The sequence below is a fragment of the Gorilla gorilla genome, chromosome 11 (assembly GCF_029281585.2).
Source record: "Gorilla gorilla gorilla isolate KB3781 chromosome 11, NHGRI_mGorGor1-v2.1_pri, whole genome shotgun sequence".
Classification (NCBI taxonomy): Eukaryota; Metazoa; Chordata; class Mammalia; order Primates; family Hominidae; genus Gorilla; species Gorilla gorilla.
Window position 1 is genome coordinate 103,539,599 of NC_073235.2, and position 24,451 is coordinate 103,564,049.

The 24,451-nt window shown below is 38.2% G+C and overlaps 1 protein-coding gene across 5 annotated transcripts in view; it reads right to left on the reverse strand.

Moving 5' to 3' along the window:
• Positions 1 to 24,451, reverse strand: part of ORC2 (origin recognition complex subunit 2) — a 53,957-nt gene that overhangs the window by 9,721 nt on the left and 19,785 nt on the right. For 3 of the 5 annotated variants that reach the window (XM_055379363.2, XM_055379364.2, XM_055379365.2), the window contains exons 6-16: positions 23,213 to 23,272; positions 22,809 to 22,901; positions 21,380 to 21,411; positions 18,043 to 18,103; positions 15,840 to 16,033; positions 14,010 to 14,108; positions 11,486 to 11,595; positions 6,911 to 7,043; positions 5,981 to 6,077; positions 1,132 to 1,278; positions 361 to 532 (exon numbers count right to left, since the gene is read on the reverse strand). In XM_055379363.2, coding sequence (XP_055235338.1) covers positions 361 to 532; positions 1,132 to 1,278; positions 5,981 to 6,077; positions 6,911 to 7,043; positions 11,486 to 11,595; positions 14,010 to 14,108; positions 15,840 to 16,033; positions 18,043 to 18,103; positions 21,380 to 21,411; positions 22,809 to 22,901; positions 23,213 to 23,272 — 1,198 coding nt within the window. The remainder of the gene's footprint in view (positions 1 to 360; positions 533 to 1,131; positions 1,279 to 5,980; positions 6,078 to 6,910; positions 7,044 to 11,485; positions 11,596 to 14,009; positions 14,109 to 15,839; positions 16,034 to 18,042; positions 18,104 to 21,379; positions 21,412 to 22,808; positions 22,902 to 23,212; positions 23,273 to 24,451) is intronic. The other 2 variants (XM_019021808.4, XM_019021809.3) reach the window with 1 other exon arrangement.

A 24,451-nucleotide genomic window follows, 5' to 3' on the forward strand; every position in this document is an offset into this window, starting at 1 on the left:
TAAAGTACTCACTGTTTGGATCAGAATGTTCAATATGTAATGAAAAATAACCATAAAATTTAAGTAAAAGTCATGAAAAGTCTGCTTTTTCTCCATTATGACCAGTCAGGTGCTCATATTCAGAAATATCAAAATATATTAAGAAATAAAAAGTTGGTGTTCTCGCTTTATTACTGGGCAATTTGATAGACTACTGTTGACTTGTCTGCCTACTCCATAATCCAGTACTGGTAACTATTATTACTATAATTTCACTTAATCCTTCAACTAACTAGGGACTTCAATATCCCCATTAAAACCTAGTAGTACATATCTTAAAATGTATAGTTTTTAAAAAAGAAATATGGTTTTCATCCTTACCTTGCATTAGGGGTAAGGCTTCGTAAGACATGAGTAAGGGAGCTAAGTGGCAGGGATCCAGACTGCTTTACCAGAAGAGAGTTCTCATAGGAGGTTTCTTCAGTATAAGGACTGTATGTAGTAGTTTCATACCAGAGCCAGTTAAAAAGACTCTGCTTTGCATGATCCCACACTAGCACATGATCAAAGAAAACAAGAATTACAAATTATTTTCATATTGTCATGTTACTAGATTCCACTTTACAAAAGAATGAGAAAGGATTAAATAAAAATGAATCCCCAAGTTTTTCATTTTTGCCACTTCCATATCTAAATCAGTAACTCACAATCTAATTTCATTTTCAACCAACATCTGAACCTTTATTTTCAATTAAGCATAAATTAAAATCTTAGCACTACCAATGCATTCTTTTTAAAAAATTAGTAATGTTTTAACATTTTCTTCTACAGGATTATCAGAAAGTCTATAAATTAAGTTCATAAAATAAATGTTGCAATATTACAAGAAGAGAAAGAGACCAAAATAATAGTTGGGTCTTTTCCCTCCATTTAACTTTAGACTAAAACATCCTCATTTAGTATCTGAATTTTTATTTCCAAAAATTATGTTCTAAATTAGATTGAGAACACCTTTTTGGCAACCTGTGTTTTTAAACATGTAAAAGGGGAAAAAGCATACTAAAAACAGTAAAAATTTTCTGATTTACATTAATAGAACTTGTCTTGTAAGACTGATATCTCTAGAAGGAAAAATAGTAACAATTCACTTACTGAGAGGAGCATTGAGGTGGTCAATGGATGCTATAAGGTAAATGTTATGCAAAGATGACAACTGACCAATGATTTGCTGGCTCTTCTCTCCTCTCAACATCTGGCTATCCAAATTGTGGATGAGAAGGAAGAGTTCTAAAGAAGAATCTAAAAAGAAAAGAAATCCAATTATTATTATTATTATTTTTAGAGGGTCTCGCTCTGTTGCCTAGGCTAGAGTGCAGTGGTACAATCATAACTCACTGCAGCCTCCAACTCCTGGGCTCAAGCAATCCTCCCACCTCAGCCTCTCGATTACCTGGAACTACAGGCGCACACCACCATGCCTGGCTAATTGTTTTTTTGGTAGAGACGGGGTCTCACTAAGTTGCCCAGGTTGGTCTTGAACTCCTGGACTCAACTGGGCCTCCCAAAGTGCTAGGATCACAGACGTGAACCACCATGTCCAGCTGCAATGATTATTTTTAGTGATATTTCAGTGATTATTTCCTCTACCATACACAATGCCTAGGTATTAAAAAATATATTAAAGTAGTATAGGATAAAATAATGATTGCTTAGGGGTATGTAATTTATTTGAGAAGATATGTCATTTACTCATAAAATAGACAAGACATGATTAGCACCGAAGTCAGGCCCTACAGAAAGCAGCTTTTTGTTTTGTTTTGTTTTTTAAGACAAGTTCTGGCTCTGTTGTCCAGGCTAGAGTGCAGTGGCGTGATCTCAGCTCACTGCAACCCTGACATCCAGGGCTCAAGCCATCCTTCCACCTCAGCCTCCCGAGTAGCTGGGACTATAGGCGTGTACCACCACACCTAGCTGATTTTTATATTTTTTGTAGAGATGGGGTTTCACCATGTTGCCCAGGCTGGTCTGAAACTCGTGAGCTCAAGTGATCTGCCCGCCTCGGCCTCCCAAAGTGGTGGGATTACATGTGTGAGCTGCCGTGCCCAGCCTAAAGAAAGCAGCTTTAATAAGGCATGGGAAATAGGCAAGATGTATACAATAGATTGGAGGTGAATCTGTGCATGTTTTATTACAATGTGGGAGTGGAGGGATACCAAAAAAACCAAAGGAGTTCTCAGAAAGCATTATATATAATGCTCTCAGAGATTATATAGAAAACCTGGATTATCACAAAAGCCAAAGGAGACCAAAAAAGGGGTGGGTGGGGGGTGGGGGTTAGGATACTGCTCAAGGCATCAGGAAGTTCAGATAAATTATAAAAGTCAGTGAAGGAGGAATTTAGAGGATAGAGCTGTTGACACTATCAAATACAGCAGAGATCAAGATAAAGGATGAGCCAAGGTCACTGGGCTTGGTAAGAAGAAAGTTACAGGTGATCAAGCATACAGTTCTGATAGCACAGACGAAAGACATTAGAATGAAATAGGTAAAAAAAAAAAAAAAAAATAGAAGGCAGGACATGTCTTCAAAAATACTGAAACCGTATGAAAACAGAAAAATAAAATAGTGTTGAAAGGGCAGCAGAATCAGGTAACTTTTATTTTTAATGTATATTTAAAAGCCACAGGTATTGATAAGTCTCTCTGGAGACTTGGCATACGTGATAGAGTATAAGTCTTTCAGAGAGTGAGTAAATTTCTCTTCTACTCGGGGGTAGATGGGTAAGAGAGACAATATAGTGGCAAAGATTCTGAGATGACACATTGTGAAAATCCCAGGTTCCCTGAAATCTAGACGTCATCATATTTAACAGTATCAAAACCAAAAACACCCAAAACCAAACGTATGTATACACCCAGACGCACACAAATATAAAGTGACTTAGGCATCTATTTTAATGAGCATACGAACAATACTGGGCTCTTAACAAGGATCTGTGGTAAGGGAATAAAAAGCAATGCTTCTGTTATTCTTTAAGTAGGAGAACTTATGTTGAAAACTAAAGACAATTCAGAAAAACAAGCCAAAATTATTATAGGAATAAATATTGCAGCAATTGATTTTTAATTAAATAATAAGGTTGAAAGAACTGAAAACCAAACAGATTTGTTTGTCTTACAATAACCTGCTAGTAATTCACTATATGCCCACATAATCAATGAATAAGATATGTTCACATATGCAGTAGTTTTAGGGTTCTGGGAAATATATACTTGACTCATTACATTAAGTTCTATGCTGCTGCAAATCCTGAATTATTGAATACTGAACCACTGTTCCCAGAGGAAATACAGGGTTAGGTTCAATATATAACTTTGTTTTATGTGTGTTTCTGTTTAAAGGCAATTTTATTTTTATTTATTTACTCTTTTTGGAGACAGAGTCTCGCTCTGTTGCCCAGGCTGGAGTGCAGTGATGTGATCTTGGCTCACTGCAACCTCCAACTCCCAGGTTCAAGTGATTCTCCTGTCTCAGCCTCCCGACTAGCTGGGATTACAGGTGCGCACCACCAGGACCGGCTAATTTTTTGTATTTTTTGTCGAGACAGGGTTTCACCATGTTGCCCAGGTTGGTCTGAAACTCCTAACCTCAAGTGATCCACCTGCCTCGGCCTCCCAAAGTGAAGGGATTACAGGTGTGAGCCACCACACCCGGCTTAAGGGCAACTTTATTTTTAATATACACTGTTGGTCTATTAACATGGAACTCACAGTCAAGAACACTGTAACTCATAACTGAAGGAAGTTTATATACACAGGTATTTTTTCCCCAAGGCACATCACAGCCTTCTTGTGCTTGGGAACACTAGATAGCATTTTAACACTATGCTTGCGGGCCATTTTAAACAGCCAAATCACCAATACAAAAGCAGAAAAATGTGAAAAACGTAGCACTGAACAGACTGCGAAAACGATGCTTGTTTATAGTATGAGAGTTGAAACAAGAAGGCAAAGCATTACCTTGTTTGACCTCTGCTTAGAATATGTACATTGGGCAATGCAAACTTTTTGCCACTCTGTGCCATGTTTCACTTTGCAAAAGTACCAAGAATATAGATTTTGGGATTATAAATAAATGTTAGCAAGCAGGTAAATTTGCTATTATAGAATTTGTGAATAATGAGAATCAACTCTACCTGTTTTCAAATGTGTAGAGTTGGTATAAAAATGTATATTGTCTGGCTGGGCTCATGCCTTGTAATCCCAGCACTTTGGAAGGCCCAGGCAGGAGTATCCCTTGAGGCCTAGGAGTTTGAGACCAGCCTGGGCAACACAGTGAGACTCCATCTCTACAAAAAATTTTAACAATAGCCAGGCAGGTGATGTGTGCCTGTAGTCCCAGCTAATGGGGAGGCTGAGTTGGGTGGACCACGTGGGCCCAGTAGGTTTAGGATGTACTGAGCTGTGTTTGTGCCACTGGACTCCAGCCTGGGTGAGAGAGCAAGACTGTGTTAAAAAAAAAAGTATACGGTCCATTTCTATAAAGAACTGTGGATAAAATGGGTGTAGGAGTGTGAAAGGAAATTTGGGACAGAAAGCTTTTCAGGTTGGAAACAAAATGAAGACAAAACTAAAGAACATGCTAGAATATTGACAAGATAAAAGTACTACGGAACAGAGCTAAGATTATTGTCATTATCAAAAAAATTATCCATCAAAGCAGTTAGGCATTCTCAATTACTTCTCTTAATTCTTAATTTAGTCATTACTAAATGGCAATTAACTGTCAGAGACTATATAATACTATTTCCAATTTTCTGACATACTCACATAACCAAAACATTCACACCAAAAGAATCAGAGATCTTAGTATATAAAATTATCCCAATGTAATGATATGTACACAGAATAAAGAAATAATGTTTTATTTATTTATTTATTTTTAGATAGAGTCTCACTCTATCACCCAGGCTGGAGTGCAGTGGTATGATCTTGGCTCACTGCAATCTCTGCCTCCCGGGCTCAAGCAATTCTCCTGCCTCAGCCTCCCAAGTAGCCGGGACTACAGGCATGTGCCACCACGCCTGGCTAATTTTTTTGTATTTTTGTAGAGATGGGGTTTCACCATATTGGCCAGGCTGGTCTCGAACTCCTGACCTCAGGTGACCCACTGAGCTCGGCCTCCCAAAGTGCTGGGATTACAGGCGTCAGCCACTGCGCCCAGCCAAGAAATAATGTTTTATAAAAACATTAAACAATATAAAAATATCAGACAAACTTGTACCACTCAAGTGGAGGCACTTTACACAAGCAAAACAAAACCTGAAAATTATTCTGAAATAAATTCGCTGGGCTTGGTGGTGCACGCCTGTAATCCCAGCTACTTGAGAGGCTGAGGCAGGAGAATTGCTTGAACCCGGGAGGCGGAGGCTGCAGTGAGCCAAAATCGTGCCACTGCACTTTTGGAGTGTTTTATAAACAGAAACAGGCTTTTGGATATACAAACTTAAGAAAGTGGGACTAACATTTTTCTTTCCTGTTAAGTTCACGGAAAAAGTTCATAGAAAAAGGACAAACTTTTTTAGAGCACCAAGATAAATGCCATTATTAAAATAATCTTTTTGGGCCAGGTGTGGTGGCTCACACCTATAATCTCAGCCCTTTGGGAGGCCAAGGCATGAGGACTGCTTGAGCCCAGAAGTTCAAGACTATCCTGGGCAACATAGCGAGACCTCATCTCTACAAATAATAAAAAATTAGCCGGGCACAATGGCACATGCCTGTGATCTGAGCTACCTGGGAGGCTGAAGTGGGAGAATTGCTTGAGCCCAGAAGGTCAAGGCTGCAGTGAGCCATGATCGCGCCACTGCACTCCAGGCTGGGCAACAGAGAGACTGTCTCAAAAATAATAATAATAATATTGTATGTATATAAATACATGAATAAGTAGAAGTATATGTTTAACTTTACTCTAAAACTACAGAGCATCTACTTCATGTTACCTTCTTTAAATTTGTTTACTATCCAGTCTAGCTGATCCAGTATACTGCGGAAAGTACCCATATGATCGAGGACTTCTTCTGTTATAGAATTCAGGACCTATATCATGAATGTGGAAGAGGTACCACATTAATTACAATTTATTGTCATATACAACTAGAAAATCAAACCTTTTTTTATAAATTAAAAATGAATTTGGATTTCCCAAAAGTTTAAAAAATAACTTTTAAAAATTCTACTAGTACTTGAGTATATCTGATTCATTGTTTTTTGCCTAAGTTGTGGCTAAAAGAAAACAGAAAAGAATAGCAAAGATGTACAGGTAATAGGTAATATAAGAGGGCAGCAAAAACAAATGAAAAAGCTCCCAAGAACATGAGAAACATTAGAAAACTACAGTTCTATCAAAGGAAACAGGACAGAAACACTATAGACACTTTAAAAAAGGAATACTATATGGCTCAATATCCAGCACCCAAAAGATTTCATGTTCAAATGATGAAGAGATATTAAGCATTTGAAATAAAAATGATTTATGATAAATGTATTGTTAAACTAGTCTTCACATCACATCCTGTTGCATTTTAAAGCATTTTCACAGCATGTAGTTTTTGCCTAATAAAGCATTTTCATAGTTTATAACAAAACTGAAGACCCCATAATTCCCTCCTTCAGAAGTACCACTGATACTCAGTATAGTAAACAAAGCTAACATTTTCCTAAGTGTTAATACATGTCAGTTACAATGTAGGACATTCAAAGATGGTTTCAAAGCTAGATTCTTGAGTCCAAACACATGGTATTAAGCACTACACAATCCTACTACCGTGAAGGCTAAAACAAAAATTCTTTAATACTCCATCCTCATTTATGTGGGGGCTTGAATTGGCAGAGGATATAATGTTTTTCCCTTTAACATTTTTGAAACTTACTGATTTCACACTGATTCCAGGAAAGAAGCCATTGATGACAACGTGAATGGTATCTTGCAGCATGGTGGTTCGAAACCTTTCTAGTAAATCTCTCTTAGAACCCAAACCATAAAGCACAATGTTGAACCCAAGGCTGTTAGGAAAGACAGTATTCATGAAATTAAACTTCAATACCTCTTATTGCCAATTTTATTATCAACCAGTTTCCTTAAATTCAGTTTATAAAAAATACAGGAAAGGGGTAGGCGCACTGGCTCAAGCCTGTAATCCCCGAATTTTGGGAAGGCAAACGCAAAAAAGTTTTTCATGTATGTATATACATATATCTTTTTTTTTTTTGAGACAGAGTCACTCTGTCACCCAGACTGGAGTCCAGTGGCACTCTTGGCTCACTGCAACCTCAGCCTCCCAGGTTCAAGCAACTCTTCAGCGTCAGTCTCCCAAGACGCTGGGGCTACAGCTGTGCACCACCACACCTGGCTAGTTTTTATATTTTTACTATAGATGGGCTTTTGCCATGTTGCCCAGGCTGGTCTTGAACAACTGGGCTCAAGTAATCCACCCGCCTTGGCCCCCAAAATTGCTGGGACTACAGGTGTGAGCCACCATGTCTAGCCAAAAATATTTTTATTTAAAAAAAAAAATTAGGTCGGGTGCGGTGGCTCACGCCTGTAATCCCAGCACTTTGGGAGGCCGAGGTGGGCGGATCACGAGGTCAGGAGATCGAGACCACAGTGAAACCCCATCTCTACTAAAAATACAAAAAAACAAAAAAAATTAGCTGGGTGCAGTGGCGGGTGCTTGTAGTCCCAGCTACTTGGGAGGCTGAGGCAGGAGAATGGCGTGAACACAGAAAGCGGAGCTTGCAGTGAGCCGAGATCCCGCCACTGCACTCCAACCAGGGCAACAGAGCAAGACAGTGTCTAAAAAAAATTAACTAATTAATAATAATTTTTTTTTCGCTCTGTCGCCCAGGCTGGAGTGTAGTGGCACCATCATAGCTCACTGCAACCTCCGCCTCTCGGGTTCAAGCGATTCTCCTGCCTCAGCCTCCCGAGCAGCTGGATTACAGGCGCCCGCCACCATGCCCGGCTAATTTTTATATTTTTAGTAGAGACGGGGTTTCACCATGTTGGTCTCGAACTCTTGACCTCAGGTGATGTGCCTGCCTTAGCTTCTCAAAGTGCTGGGATTACAGGCATGAGCCACCGTGCAAGGCCAGGAATCAATGTTTAGTGATTCAGCCATCCCAGTTCTTCCTCTTCCTTCCTAAAAAAAAAGTATTCTTTTTAAAAATTATTATTGGCCAGGCATGATGGCTCACGCCTGCAATCCCAGCACTTTGGAAGGTCGAGGCAGGCGGATCACTTGAGGCCAGGAATTCGAGACCAGCCTGGCCAACATGGTGAAATCCTGTCTCTACTAAAAATACAAAAATTGGCTGGGCATGGTGGCAGGTGCCTGTAATCCCAGCTACTTGGGAGGCTGAGGCAGGAGAATTGCTTGAACCTGGGAGGTGGAGGTTGCAGAGAGCTGAGATCACATCACTACATTCCAGCCTGGGCAACAGAGTAAGACTCCATCTTAAATAAATAAATAAATATTTATTCCAAACCCATACAAGGTAAAGGCACAATTTTATTATCTGTATACCAAGCTTCTAGTTCTAATTTGTTCAGTAGCTTCACTGTAGCTTCTATTACTTTTCAGATGACAGATGACTGGAGGCAAGGGAGACCATTGCCAATAAAAGCCCTAAAAAGGCCAGGCGTGGTGGCTCACGCCTGTAATCCCAGCACTTTGGGAGGCCGAGGCGGGCGGATCACGAGGTCAGGAGATCGAGACCATCTTGGCTAACACGGTGAAATCCTGTCTGTACTAAAAATACAAAAAAATTAGCTGGGCGTGGTGGCAGGCATCTGTAGTCCCAGCTACTCAGGAGGCTGAGGCAGGAGAATGGCGTGAACCCGGGAGGCGGAGCTTGCAGTGAGCCGAGACTGCACCACTGCACTTCAGCCTGGGCAACAGAGCGAGACTCTGTCTCAAAAAAAAAAAAAAAAAAAAAAAAAAAAGTCCTAAAAAGTTTTATAGGCTGAAGCAGAGTTGAAACTGATACAAATTGAAAAGAGGTCAAGTAACAAAGGCCTTGTTAAGTCATACTAAACCATTAATTCACTCATTCCAAGGAGAATGAGCATTTATTTATTTATTTTCAGATGGAGTCCTGCTCTGTCACCCAGGCTGGAGTGCAGTGGTGCGATTTTGGCTCACTGCAACCTCCGCCTCCCGCGTTCAAGCAATTCTCCTGCCTCACCCTCCCAAGTAGCTGGGATTACAGGCATGCACCACCAAGCCCAGCTAACTTTGTATTTTTAGTAGAGACAGGATTTCACTATGTTGGTCAGGCTGGTCTTGAACTCCTGACCTCAGGTGATCCACCCACCTTGGCCTCCCAAAGTGCTGGAATTACAGACGTGAGCCACCGTGCCCAGCCAAGAATGAGCATTTAAAAGTAACTAATGAGGGGTTAACAGAAAGGTTTTAAGTAGGAAAGTAACATGTTCTTTTCAGAAAGATCACATTGGTTACATTTGGGGAATGGATAGCAAGGAACAAAACTGTGGAAGATTAACTTAGCTGTCATGGAGAAAAATGTTAAAATGTCAAGAACTTTATAGAAAGTCAAACCAGTAAGAGTTGGAGACTGATTAGATGTGGAGACTGAGGAAAAGAATACTTAAGAACGACTCAGGGCTGGGCGCTGTGGCTCACACCTGTAATCCCAGCAGTTTTGGAAGCCAAGGCAGAGAATTGCTTGTGCCCAGGGGTTTGAGACCAGCCCAGGCAAGATGGTGAGACCTCATCTCTACACAATAAAAAATAAAAAAAATTAGCCCAGGCATGGTGGCACACATCTATGGACCCAGCTATTTGGGAGGCTGAGGTGGGAGGATTGCTTGAATCCAGGAGGTTGGGGCTCCTTGAGCTGTATTCACACCATTCTGGGTGACAGAGTGAGACTGTCTCTTAAAAAGAAAAGAAAAGAAAAAAAAGAATGACTCAGTTTTCTGCCATAGGCAACTACATAAATGGAGTGACTAACATTCAGTCATTCACTCTGCTGGATAGCAGGGGCAGGTGGGAACAGTGGATTTCAGATGAGTTTAATTTTATGTATGTTGAATTATTTACAGGACATCCAAGTATAAACTTCTAATATACATTCAGATATCCAGGTCTGCTACTGAGAGTGAGGTATGGGTTGGAGGTTAACAGTTACATGAGTCATTCATATACAGAAAACAACTGAAGCCAGAAGAGTGAATGAGACCACCCAGAACACCAAGCACTAGAGGTCAAGCTAAAGTCCAACTCCGTGATTGTTTACAAAGGTCAAGCAGAAACAGTATTTATGTGATACTCTCTGGCAATGCAGGATAACCTAGAAATGGAAGGACAGAAAAGAGGTAACCTCCAAAGGTAGAGATTACCAAGGTCAAAGCAGCAGAAATAAAGAGGCAAGGAATTCAGAGAGCTAGCAATTCCAATAAACTTGCTGACTATAAGGTCTACTCTGAGAAGCAAAGCAAATTAAGTTATCTAAGTTGACACACTGGGAGAAAAAAATGATGGGCTGGGGATGGGATTAGAATGAAGAGCTTACAAATTTATAATGCATACATCCATAAATAGTTATTGAGAGAAGCCGAGGTTCTTGCAGCCAAGTTAATCGCTCCCTTCCTAGCATAACTTTTTTTTTTTTTTTTTTAAGACAGAGTCTCTCAAACCCCTGGGCTCAAGCAATCCTCCTGCCTTGGCCTCCCAAAGCACTGGGATTATGGGAGGCCAAGTGCCTGGTCCATGGCTCTACCTTCTTATTTACCTCAGTGACAATGTAACTGTGAGTGTGCATGTATATTCACATTAGTGTACATTTTAAGCACTTCCTTATGTTCAAGTCTTTTTAACTGCAAGGATAAAAGTAATTATCATAAAAATAAAGTATTATGTTTTGATTTCAATCATTCTTCTAGGTGTTTTAATGGAAATTTAAAATTTAATCTGAGGTGTGTGAAAATAACAGTGAAAAAATATTCTAGGAAATAATGTTAAAATAGTAAAATAATGCTTATAGAACAAATCTGTTCATAAAATTCTGAAAGTCTATAGTACACATACATAAGATTAAAGTAAATATTATCCTTTCATTTAAAGAACTATGCTGTGGAAAACTTTATAATTTTTTTTCTAATTGTTATATTTATTAATCTTGACAAAGGAAATATTCAAGTTTTTTAAACCAATAACATAATTTTAAGAAATGCTATTTATCTTATCAATGTCTGTCAAGTCTGATAAACACAAATTTCTTAAAAACTGTAGAATTTCTGGGAAGAGTCATACAATAAAGTGACATTTCTATATGAGTCATAATGTCTATTTTTACATTTATTTTTATATATGACTAAATATCTCAAACTCACTGTAAAAAGAAAAATGTTAACTTACTTTAACATAAAGATTCATGTAAATATTATTCTTTATTTTACAAAGGTTTGTAATGATAATACTTACTGTAATTGCAGCATCCATTTATGAAATAATTTTTCATACTGTTGATTTAGTTGTTTAAGTTCGGCAGAAAAGGAAGGGGAAACCTTGCTCAATAAGTTACGCAAAGTTTGCTTTAAAAAAAAGGAGGAGGGGAAAAAAGTCATTCTCAAACCACAGACAGCAAATCAATCCAAACAATTTCCTTAGAAGTAGAGCTTAGAAGAAGCCAATCCAATTGGAATATTACTTTAATCTGGTTTGGCAATGAGTATATCAACCGATAAAATTCTTAAAAAATAATTTTTTTGTTTTCTTAAAATTGTTAACATTCTTTTTAGTAATAAAAGTAAAGAATTTGGTAAGTTTTGTCCAGAACCACTTAAATGATTATAAACTCCAAGAATAGGCTTTACTTTCTCAGAAAACATTAAAGGTTCTTTATAATTTACTTACTATTATCATTAGTAAAATAAACCTATATCACTGCTCCTCTTCCAAAAGCTGTTTCTAACAAATCCTTTATCTTTGGTAAGTATTGCAAATTTTTAAAAACAATATAAATAAACTGAGGAAAGTGCATTGCCCTGTACCACAAACTTGGAAATTCATGCTGATGAATCAGAGATCATTTTTTGAAATGAAAACTCTAGCAAAAAGCTACACATGGGTCTTCACTTTGGCACTACCATGTTTTCATGATTCCACCACCTTTCAAGTAAAATATTATTTAAATACTGAAGATTAGAGTTGCGATAAATATTCCAGGTACTCTGGCTTGTACTGTGTTTATTTAGTCACAGTTAAACCAAACAGAACTACCTTTAAGTAAAATTGTTAAGTAGGTAGTTAAAAAAAAACAACTCTCTTATCTCTTCTGAGTTCAGAGCCCTGAAAAAGCAGAGAAAGCACTAATATCTTTTCCAGCAGTCATTTACACTAGATTATCTGAGCATATTCACACTTGAGTGGGAACACTAGAATGTTATCTCATGTATGTACTTTCATTTCAAACTTTTTTTTTTTTTTTGAGACAGAGTCTCGCTCTGTCACCCAGCCTGGAGTGCGGTGGCACAATCTCAGCTCACTACAAACTCCACCTCCCAGGTTCAAGCGATTCTCCTGCCTCAGCCTCCTGAGTAGCTGGGATTACAGGCGTGTGCCACCACGCCTGGCTAATTTTTGTAGTTTTAGTACAGACAGGGTTTCACCATGTTGGGCAGGCCGCTCTCAAACTCCTGACCTCGTGATCCTCCCGCCTTGGCCTCCCAAAGTGCTGGTATTACAGGTGTGAGCCTCCATGCCCAGCCTCATTTCAAACTTTAATTAATATTCATGGAAAACTGCACTTTCGACCCCAATATCCAGCTGTACTAGAATGAAGCAGAACTGGCAATCTAGTTTTGAGCCTGGGCTGTAAGAGATTGTGTGTTTTCCCACTTTTCCTCTTATGCCTCTGCCACTGTCATGAGGATAACATGACTCAGCTAGCCTGCTGGTCCAACGAGGAAGAGAAACATGGAGCAAATCCTAGATCAGCCAACTTCTGACTGACTTGCAGACATGAAAAATAAATGCTTATTGTCACATGCTACTGAAGATTGTATTGGTTAGCTATGCTACGTTTACGCCCAATGAAAGGCTTTCATCTCCCTCACTGACAGGTGTTTCTTTCATCCTCCTAGAGATCTTTTTGCCTCTAAGTCTGATGAAGTCCTATTGTGAGCCTAGACTCATGTGTCCTTCTCCCATATTGCTTATATTCTCTGATCCGAGTCTCAATACCAATGAGCCAGGACTTAGATTATCAATTGCAATTACTACTGACAAAGATTTTCTCACTCAGATGGTTCTGTCTCCTCTCATAGAGACGTAAAACCCCAGCAAGTATAACTGTATGGTATTTTTTTTTTTTTTTTTGTAAAATGAGCTACTGGAACCATGGTACATAGTAATCTTGTTACCTTACCACACTGGGCAGGTTTTCCATAATATCCTCAAGTAGAATATCCTCTACTTTTTGCAAAGTTTTTAACTGAGAGAAAGTCAGGTTGCAGTTGCTATTTTATGACCAGTGTGAGATTTAGTGAATACATATAGGTTAAATGAATAACAGAGATAAATGGTAAATGGATATCAAGGAACTATGACCCTGATGATTATCACAGATCCTGAAGAAATAATAAACGAGTAAGAGGGGAAAAATGCATAATTACAGTCTGTCTAATCCAGTAAATTATTTATTTATTTATTTAAATTTTAGTAACAACGAGGTCTCCCTATGTTGCCCAGGCTGGTCTCAAACTCCTGTGTTCACGTAATCCTCCTCCCTTGGCCTCCCAAGGTGCTGAGATTACAGGTATGAGCCAGGTGTGCCTGGCCTATTTACTATTTATACAATAAAAGAAGTAATAATCACATTAACTTGTGTTTCATTTGATCAGGACAATAATTCTACTTGTGTATACTTTTCAAATCTGTTGCTTACGTAGCATATTTTTCAGGACAGAGTAAAAAAAATTTAGAAGTAACATTCCTTGCAACATACCTGATCCAGTTTAGCTCTCTTTAGCTTCTGCAGTGTTCTATCAGAGGTTAAAACTTTTGAACTGCTGTGAGCTTCAAAATATTCTTCTACTAAGTCACTCTGAAAGTGAACAGAGTAGTCAGTCCTTAGTAGCTTCAGATATCTGTCACATATCAAAATTAGACAGTAATATTAATGTAAAATAGGACACGTGAAATTCTTTACTTGGTAGTATTTTCTTTTTAAAGCAACAGTACCAGTTAAGGACCAAGCATATTTAATTTCAGTAATAAAACTAAGTAATTACTAGGATCATATAAGTTAAAGAAATGACTAGGTGAAGTAGTAGTCTGTTCCTAAAAATGATTCCTTAGTTACAATATGTAATTTCCATTTAGACTAAAAAAAGAGAGATGGTTTTATATATCAAGATCTTTGTTTCTCCTCAAGTAAGTCTTTTTTTTTTTTTTCCTTTCTTTATTGAGGAAGGGTCTCACTCTGTCACCCAGGCTGCAGTGTAGCGGTGCAAATACAGCTCACTGTACCCCCAACCTCCTGGGCACAAGGGATCCTCCCACCTCAGCCTTCCAAGTAGCTGGGACTACAGGCATGCACCACTACACCTAATTTTTTAAATTTTTTTTTTTTTTTTTTTTTTTTTTGCAGAGACAGGGTCTTATTATGTTATCCAGGCTGGTTTCAAACTCCTGGCCTCAAGCAATCCTCCCACCTTGCCCTCCCAAAGTGTTGGGATAACAGGCATGAGCCACCATGCCCGGCCTCAAATAGTCTTAGCAAATCCTTTAATATTAGTATAGCTGAAGTACTGTGAAAATGAGGAGGAAATCAACTGCAAGGTAACAAAAGAAAAAAAAGAAACCCACAAACAAATAAAAAAACTGGCCTACTATTCCAGTCAAGCGGAATTTTCTTCTCACACTATTTGTTCTTCTGATTTTGGGCAGGACTAAACTCTAGGGTGGTAAGGAAGGGACAGAAAGCTATTTAAGCAGTAGGCTCCTCAATTGCTCTGAACCTTTAGACAGAGCACCAGGATAATTAGCCTTTTCTAAAACCAAGGTGCCTGCAATGTTCTTCCAAATGACTCAACATGGGTCCCTAGCCACATCATTCATTACACTGACTTGAATACATTGACAATGGTACAAAAACAACATACACTGAGAACTCATGCCTCCAATTGTCCAATCAATATTTACTTAAAAGTTCATTTTTTATTTTTGTTATTTTTTATTCTAATCCCATAGCTTATTTAAAATTTTATTTATTTATTTTTGAGACGGAGTTTCGTTCTTATTGCCCAGGCTAGAGTGCAATGGCATGATCTCGGCTCACTACAGCCTCTGCCTCCTGGGTTCCAGCAATTCTCCTGCTTCAGCCTCCCAGGTAGCTGGGATTACAGGCACACATCACCACACCTGGCTAATTTTTGTGTTTTTAGTAGAGACAGGGTTTCACCATGTTGGCCAGGCTGGTCTCGAACTCCTGACCTCAGGTGATCCACCCGCCTTGGCCTCCCAAAGTGCTGGGATTACAGGCATGAGCCACTGTGCCCAGCAAGTTCATTTTTATACAATGGAATTGAGATGTCACTTTTAGCATATACTATTTAGCATATACTATGGTATTAATTCATGAATATGTAGACAGGCCAGAAAAGAAAGCCCAGAAGTAGAAACAAATATATGTGGGAATTTATGTGGAAGGCTGAGAAAATATAGAAAAGTGAAGAAAAAATATTATTTTGAGAGATGTGGATCTCTTAGGGTAGCCTATCTTTGAGATATTACACAATTTTTCTTTAAGGTTAAAGTCTCTCTCTTCACTTACTGTTTTATCTCTTTTCATTCTCTTAGAAGGTGTTTCTTTGCCAACAGGAGCTGAAACTACTCTATTCTGAGCTTGAATCTTTTGGCTGAATATGACTGCATTAGTGTCCTCTTCATGTTCCTGTGCAACCCCTTCATCATCCTCTGAGTTGGAAGCAGAATATTCGCTTTCACTGTCAGAATGAGACCTTGGAACTGTGGGGGGAAAAATAGCAATTTGGACAATTTCATGGTTTGACAAGAGAGGCATTTGTGGGGTAAAGCAAAGAGTGGGGGCTCTGTAGTAAGAGTCTGAATTCTGGTTTTGTCATTACCTGCTCATGATTTCACCAGAGCTAATTAACAAATTCTCTCAGCACCAGTTTATTTATCAAATTAATAGTACATAGTTTAATAAACCATTAGGAAGATTACATTGAAATGTATATAAAGCCACTAATAATGCCTGACACACAGGAACTGTGATAGAAATTGTTAATCATACCTAACACCGTTCTCCTTCCCTCTTCCTTGCTAACAGAACTCCAATTTTGCAAAATATGGCAATATGCCCCATCCTAGGGGATGAATCATGGTAACTGCCTTTTTCCTCTTCTAGGTACCTGCTTTCCCAGCCTCCGCTCCAATTATGGTTGACTATGTGACCCCTTGACCAGTGAATTGAGGGAAAATAGCTGGCAGCTTCTGAGAAAGATTTTCCTCAATTACGGAAGAAAAGCCCCTATTTATACCCATCATTTAAAGCTATGAAAGCCATTTTGCAATATGAAGTATCAAACCTAAAGATGAAAAATGCTGGTGGCAGAGTAAAAGACAGGAAGAATCTGGGTCCCTAATGATACTGTTAAGTCACATCAACCATGGAACTTGCATCTCCATACTTGTTTTGATGTGAGATACTTAAATGTCTATGGCTTAAACTACCATTATAGAATTTTCTGTTGCTGCCTACTGAAAATGTCATACTAACTAATATAGCACTCAATAAATGGTACTTATGATTATAATTATTACTAATACATACACATACACCATCCGAGTTGATTCAAGAATTATCTTTTTAAACAAACCACAACCTCATCCCTACAACTCCCCAGAAATAATATAGCTAGTTTTACATTTATCAAATAAGAATAAAGCCAGTTTCACACTAAACAGGCATAAAACTGTTTTTAAAAGCTAACTTCCAAAATATGAGTGAAAAAACTTTAAACAAATCAGCATATTTATTCTGAACAATAGATATACTGCAGAGGATTATCCCAAGTCAGCATGTAACAAATGTAGATATTAAAAAAAAAGAAAAAAAAAGGCTTGATTTTGTGGGCATATATAGCTCAGCAGATTCAGGTGTGCATTGACTGCTGCTCATGGTACATGCACAGTTAGAAGTGGTGGCAGGTACCAGAAAGTATCTCTACCTTTTTTACATGTATGCTTCCTCCATGTAGGTATATATGTTTTGTGGTGATTAAGAAGGAAGAGGGAAGTTCACCTTCTCTCTAAAAAACAACCCATCTTTGGGATGAGGAGAAAACATAAGACATGGGATATAGTTGACATGAAATAACAATCACAACTATACAGATCTTTTACTGCTTTAATATACCAAATCATTTAGCATTACCAATTTTATGGTGATTAAAAATAGTTTTAACAACTCTATGAAATCCATACCTTGAAAAGAAAGGGCTATGAAGTATGAAGCCCTGATGTTAGGCTAAATTTAACAATGTTGGCTAATACTATTATTGTCAAGGGTCAACATTATGAAAGGTGTTGACATCTTCCTGATATATAAAGGTCCAGTCATTTGCCTCAAAGTTAAATATTCAAAAATCTGAAACGATTTTTAATTTCCTAGAAGGCAGAAGCCATGTCTGTTTACTTGACTTTGTTTAGCATTCAGTACAACTATGAATATTTAATATTATTTCATTATAAAATTTCCAAATAAATCAATAGAATAATTTCCAAACTGTCTCAAAACAATTAAAAAGCATGTTATTTCATTGGAAAGACCTTTTAGCTGACTTCAATATACACTGACTACAATGTGAAAGACATGGTGCTAAGCGTTGCAACTAAAAGCCAAAGATTCAAAACACCAAGCAGTCTAAGTCTAGAACCTATATACTTAACTATTATTGCCTCTTGTTTAGATGCTACTTTTTATAAAAAGTCATGTAAAAACAAATACGTACCTATTAATCTTTTTCTTAGACTACGAGGTGCTGTTGACACAAATTCACTTTTGTCATAGTTCTGTTTAAAAATAGAAAAAGCATTAAATAATAACATGGAAATTAATGACTGATCTGAGTGAAAGAGGCTAGAAAAAAAGAAAAATATTTTGCTTTCAATAGACTGCATTAGAACTAGATGAGCTTAGTTCCTAGAACTAGAAGATTATGACAAATGGGTTCAAACCATTCTCCTGCCTCAGACTCCCAAGTAGCTGTGATTATAGGCACGTGCCACCACACCCAGCTAATTTTTGTATTTTTAGCAGAGACAGGGTCTCACCATGTTGGCCAGGCTGGTCTCAAAATTCCTGACCTCAAGTGAACCGCCCACCTTAGCCTCCCAAAGTACTGGGATTATGGGTGCGAGCCACAGCGCCCGGCCCAATGGAGTATTTTTTTAAAAGATAGTATTATGTAGCAATTATAAGTATGAAAGGGAACGGGCACCCCTATGTATATGGCAATGGGCCTTTTAATGTGCTAGAAATTTACTGGTGTTAAAGTATTACATTCTTTGAGGAGAGAAAGAGAGATTTACACTTTCTTACTTTCTGTATTTAAAAAATTGTAACTTTTTATAGAAGTACAAAGTCTGTTTTTTTATAGAATACTTTAATACCATAAGTTGTTAGCACATTAAAACATCCACTGTTATATACCTGTAAATTATAGTACTGATAAAAAAGTTAAAGTACCCTGTGATTTTGTCAACATGACAATATGACAAAAAAAATTTAAGTTTATTGTCTTGTGATAGATTGCTGGTGTCATTAAAATCTGATTTGATTTTAAGAATAGTACTCTAGGCCGGGTGCAGTGGCTCATGCCTGTGTAATCCCAGCATTTTGGGAGGCCAAGGCGGGCAGATCACCTGAGGTCGGGAGTTCGAGACCAGCCTGACCAACATGGAGAAATCCCGTCTCTACTAAAAATACAAAATTAGCCGGGCGTGCTGGTGCATGCCTGTAATCCCAGCTACTCGAGAGGTTGAGGCAGGACAACTGCTTGAACCTGGGAGGTGGAGGTTGCGGTGAGCCGAGATCACGTCATTGGACTCCAGCCTGGACAACACAGTGAAACTCTTCCTTGGGGGGGGGAGAAAAAAAAAAGAATAGTACTCTAATAACTGAGCTAATCCCTTACCAATGGAATTACAGTATGTCTCAAATTTTTTGATCAAGATCCTCAAAAATTTTTACATTTTGTCATCTTGACCCAGTACATGTGTATATATAACTAAAAAAAATTATAAAACAGAAATTTAAAATTCTGTTCTACTTCATTTGTTAAAAATGCAGTTTATGTCCTATTAAACTGATTTCAAGATTGAGTATTGAGATAACTTATATATATCTACACAGCTTAAGTCTGAGAATTCACAACACCTGTGTCAAAATAACCACTGCAGAAAATTCCTGCTCAAAAAGACAAGACTAATAAATAATTTTCCTACTTGTTATAGAAAATTTCTGCAAACTAATCTCTCTTGACAGTTTGCTCATTTGGGCAAACTGTTCTCCCTATCAGGACAACAGATTACTCCTAGGGCAAACAGCTTATCTTATCAACAGTTTAGTTATCAAGATACACTTTAAGACACGATCTTCACTGTGTCTACCAATCCTAAAATATCATGTCCCTAACTTTGCCCAATCCCAATCAGTTTACCATTTTGAAAAACCTGCTTTAAGCCACTTGAGCCCAGGATCCCCAAGCCCTATACATATTTTCTCTTGAACTTGCTTTTCTAAGACAGTACACTAAGATTCTGTCACAACGATGTTGTCTCTTATTGTGATAGGTAGCTTTGTTTCATCAACAGGTTTTTCTGGTTTTTTGGGAGAGTTGACAATATCTTCTAATGGGTTATAATCTATAGCTTGAGAAAGAATAATCTAAATTCTTGATTAGATTATGGCAATGAGTTTTTTTCCTTTTATAGTGATACAACACACAAGACATAAGAAAAAAGCATTATTAAAGACAAATGAAAGTCTGGCATGTCTAATCCCATACCTAGACTTGTCTAAATAGGACATTCCTGCACAGGCCATACCATGGCCTTAAATGTCTATACTGACTGGGGAGACAAAAGTGACTCCATCTTGGATGCTAATCCATCACGTTAACTTCTGATTAGCCCCAGTCTCATGAATGCCTCCTGATTCCTACTTTATGTACTGCCTTCTGTGAAAGAACATGTCAACCTTGATATTATCACACAAATTACTGGCTACAATGCATATAGCATTCTTGCCCTCTTGACAATTAAAGAGGGTTGCCTTTAATTATCTTGCTGGAACATGTATACCCTTTCCTTATGGTAGGTAAGCCGTGGGTCTGGGGAGTAACAGTGCAGAGAGTTACCTGTCTTGTGGCTGCCCAAGACCATGCTTCTGTCTCTAATAAAATACCCTTTACAGACAAACTAAACTTGTCTGCCTTGTCCTTTGGTTTCTTGGCTCCTTTGCCATTTGGGGGATGCTTTGCATATATGGCCCTTTCATGGAACACTCACCACTTGAAAAGGCATAATGAGAAAATTATACCACAAAAACACAAAGGAGGCCAGGCGTGGTGGCTCACACCTGAAATCCCAGTACTTTTGAGAGGCCCAGGTGGGTGGATCACTTGAGGTCAGGAGTTCAAGACCAGCCTGGCCAACATGGTGAAGCCTTGCCTCTACTAAAAATACAAAAATTAGCCAGGCATGGTGGTACACACCTGTAATCCCAGCTACTCAGGAGGCTGAGGTGTAAGAATCACTTGAACCTGGAAGGTGTAGGTTGCAGTGAGCCGAGACCACGCCACTGCACTCCAGCCTGGGCGACAGAGTAAGACTCCGTCTCAAAAACAAACAAACAAACAAAGAAAAAACCCCACAAAGGAGGAGATAAAAAGATAGAGTAATGGATCTAATGCATCTTGGGATCAAACTGCACAACACTGCCCTCTTCCCCCTGCAAATGAAACAGAACATAATACATAAAAGCAAAACCCCAAACATTTTCAGGCCAGCTACACACAGCAGAAAAAGCACAACAGTTGGGTCTGGGAGGCCTGGCTTCATTTTCTAGCTGTTCTCCTTCCTAGTCAAGTGAACTCACACAAGTTACTTTACCTCTCTGAACCTCAAATTCTCCACCTATAAGTTAGGTATTTAACTGCCAAATATCTGTAAATTACAAAGCACTATATAAATTAAGAGATCAATTTTTTCATTGAGTTTCTGGCAATTTTTCATCATGTCTTACTTTGTAACACTAAGGCTTTTGCTTTTTAGTCAATTGCTTACCTTCGGCTGAACCTTGTCTGAAGCAGAATGGCCTAAAGAATGAAACAAAAAAGCCATGACTTACTACGGACACTTCACTTTTCATTGTGGTCTAGTTTCATTAAAAGTAAAGTTTGCCGGGCATGGTGGCTCACATCTGTAATCCCAGCACTTTGGGAGGCAAGGCAGGAAGATTGAGGCCAGGCTTGAGGCCAGGAGTTCAAGACCAACCTGGGCATCATAGCGTGATCCTGTGTCTATTCAAAAAATTAAAAATTAAAAAAAAAAAAAAGCAAAGTTGCAGCTTCTACATAGAAGCCACCACATTATTACTGAATTATAAATTAATTCCATCTCCACCGGAGGATTATCACTATTAGTTTCATGATTACTCACATTTTTAACAGCTACTTCCTGCATTTCTGTAGCATTCTAACAAGAAAAACGGAGCCCTTTTAAATTTTGATTATTGAAAAGTACAACTGTCCAGGAGCGGTGGCTCACGCCCGTAATCCCAGCACTTTGGGAGGCCAAGGCAGGAGGATCGCTTGAGGTCAGGAGTTAGAAAACAGCCTGACCAACAGGGTGAAACCCCATTTCTACTAAAAATGCAAAAATTAGCTGGGCATGTTGGCAGGTACCTGTAATCCCAGCTATTCAGGAGTCTGAGGCAGGAGAATTGCTTGAACCCAGAAGGCAGAGGTTGCAATGAGCCAAGATCACACCACTGCACTCCAGCACTCCAGCCTGGGTGAAAAGCGAGACTCCTTCTCAAAAAAAAAAAAAAAAAAGGACAATGGAGCCAGACACAATGCGGTGTGCTTATAGGCCTTGTTACACGAGAGGCTGAGGCTAGAGGATCACTTGAGCCCAGGAGTTCAAGGCTTTAATAGTGTGCTGTAATTGTGCCTGTGAATAGCCAATGCACTTCAGCCTGGGCAACACAGCGAGACCCCGTCTCTAAAAAATGAAAAAAACAGAAATGTCGGCAAGTGACATTGGTGTTCAAAAACAGAAAGAAAAATATAAATAAAGAGCAACGAAATGTACACTTTTTAAACTAGTTAGAATGGATCATTCAAAAACAGCTGCTCCACAATCTGTAAGACTTCCAAACTCCAAACACCTTATTTCATATAGTATTTCCCAAAGCCAAATCTTCTATAAATAATTGGCTAACTCAAGCAAATGACAACAGGACTTAAAGACTATTTCTGGTTAACCCTGTCAATTTGCACAACTTCAGTAAGCACAGATATTTTTCCCTCTTACTGACTGCTAAACACGGGTATACTAAGGTACATGAGTTGAAATATTAATTGCATTTTTTTGAATGAATTTTCAGAAAAGAAGAAAATACATAAAAATTCACAAACAAGGAAAAAAGTAACATGCTCTATCTTGAAGCAACTATGAAAACTCTTTTCAAAGAACTAATGTAATGTCTTACCCTTGCTACTTTGAGGAACGTTTATCGTAATCTCAGGATCATTCTTCAAACTGAATGAAACACTTTTTTTTGGTGTTTTTGCTAGTTCTGAAGCTGTAAACAAAGAAATATATAAAAACCTTTTAAAGGACAACAGTAGATAAAGAGGGAAATAACCTTATTACGCTTACAAAAATTCTTTAAAAACCTCTGTTACTTTTATCAGAAAAATAATCCTACCCATATTAGGAGTAATACTGCTTTCACCTCTATTAGCTGTCTTCCCAGAATCTTCAAATTTTCCTTCATATTACCCACAGATTTCTTTAAAAAAAAAATACAAATAACTAACTTTGACCTTGCTGCTTTCTCTAATTACCATACTCTCCTCTCCATCAACCATTTATGTTCCTTTCATTTCTTACCATATATAGTTGAGGCACATCTTTGATGGGGGGTGAGAAAGAAGGGCCAGAAAGTGAGATCTAAAATCAAGTGAAAACTGTGCAGAGTTAAAATTATACTTTAAAATCTTTTAAATCTTCCATAAAGTGTGAACAGTTTATTTTGTGCCAAAAAGTCTATAATACATATAAATAATACATAAAATAGAGTGTTGAACAGATGGCCATTTCTTCAACCGAGAATAAATGAAATAGTGGTCTTTTGTTTAGGGGCCATTTTATTTTTACTTTAACAATTTTCTTTCTCTCGCTTTTTTTTCCTAAAGACCAAAGACCAAATCACTTATAATACAGGCCATTTTAAATAAAAAAAATAAGTGTTATCTTTAATGATGCTCTCACACTCATACCATGAGAGGCATGTGGAAAATGAACCCAAATGAAGAAACAGATTTACCTTTTCCAAGTTAACTCTCACACTGGGACACTGTTCACTGAGAAAAAGGGCACATACCAAATTAACTGCCTTTTTTCTTTTTTTCTCTAAATGGAGAAGGTGTAGTTAAATTTGTACAAGTGAAAGCCATTTTACTGGCTCCTAAACCTTTCTAACCTGCCCCCATTTTTATCTTCCAATCTTGAAACTGACCCAAAATACTCATAACAATCTCTACAAATGAATTGGCTGCTGCTTCTTTCTTAATCTCTTCGGTCTTCTATATGATTCACTAAGATTTTTTTTTTTTAATCTTCCCTTGATATTAATTCCTCCATTTGAGTCTTATGACATTATCCTGGTTCCCAAGCTACTGGTTGTGGTTATTCCATCTCTTCTTCACTGTCCTCAGCCTCCTCAACATTCTAGGTATACTTAAGGCTCAGTCCTTGCTCTTCTCTTTATGTCATTTTTGGATTAAAGGCTGATTCACAGGATAGGGAAAAAACTTCATATGAAAAGAAGCAACAAAAGCAACTTAGCTGAGATCATTTTGGTTTTATACTGAAACATAAAAATGCTCCACCTGATTTTAAATAACTATTAAACTACAAAGGAGCCAGGGAGAAAAGAAGAAAAAGGAAGAATTGAAGACGATTAAGAACAAGATAGTCTCTTTTTTTCGAGATAGAGTCTTGCTCTGTCACCCAGGCTGGAGTGCAGTGGTGCGATCTCAGCTCACTGCAACCTCTGCCTCCCAGGTTCAAGCAATTATCCAGCCTCAGCCTCCTGAGTAGCTGGGATTACACATGTGTGCCATCATG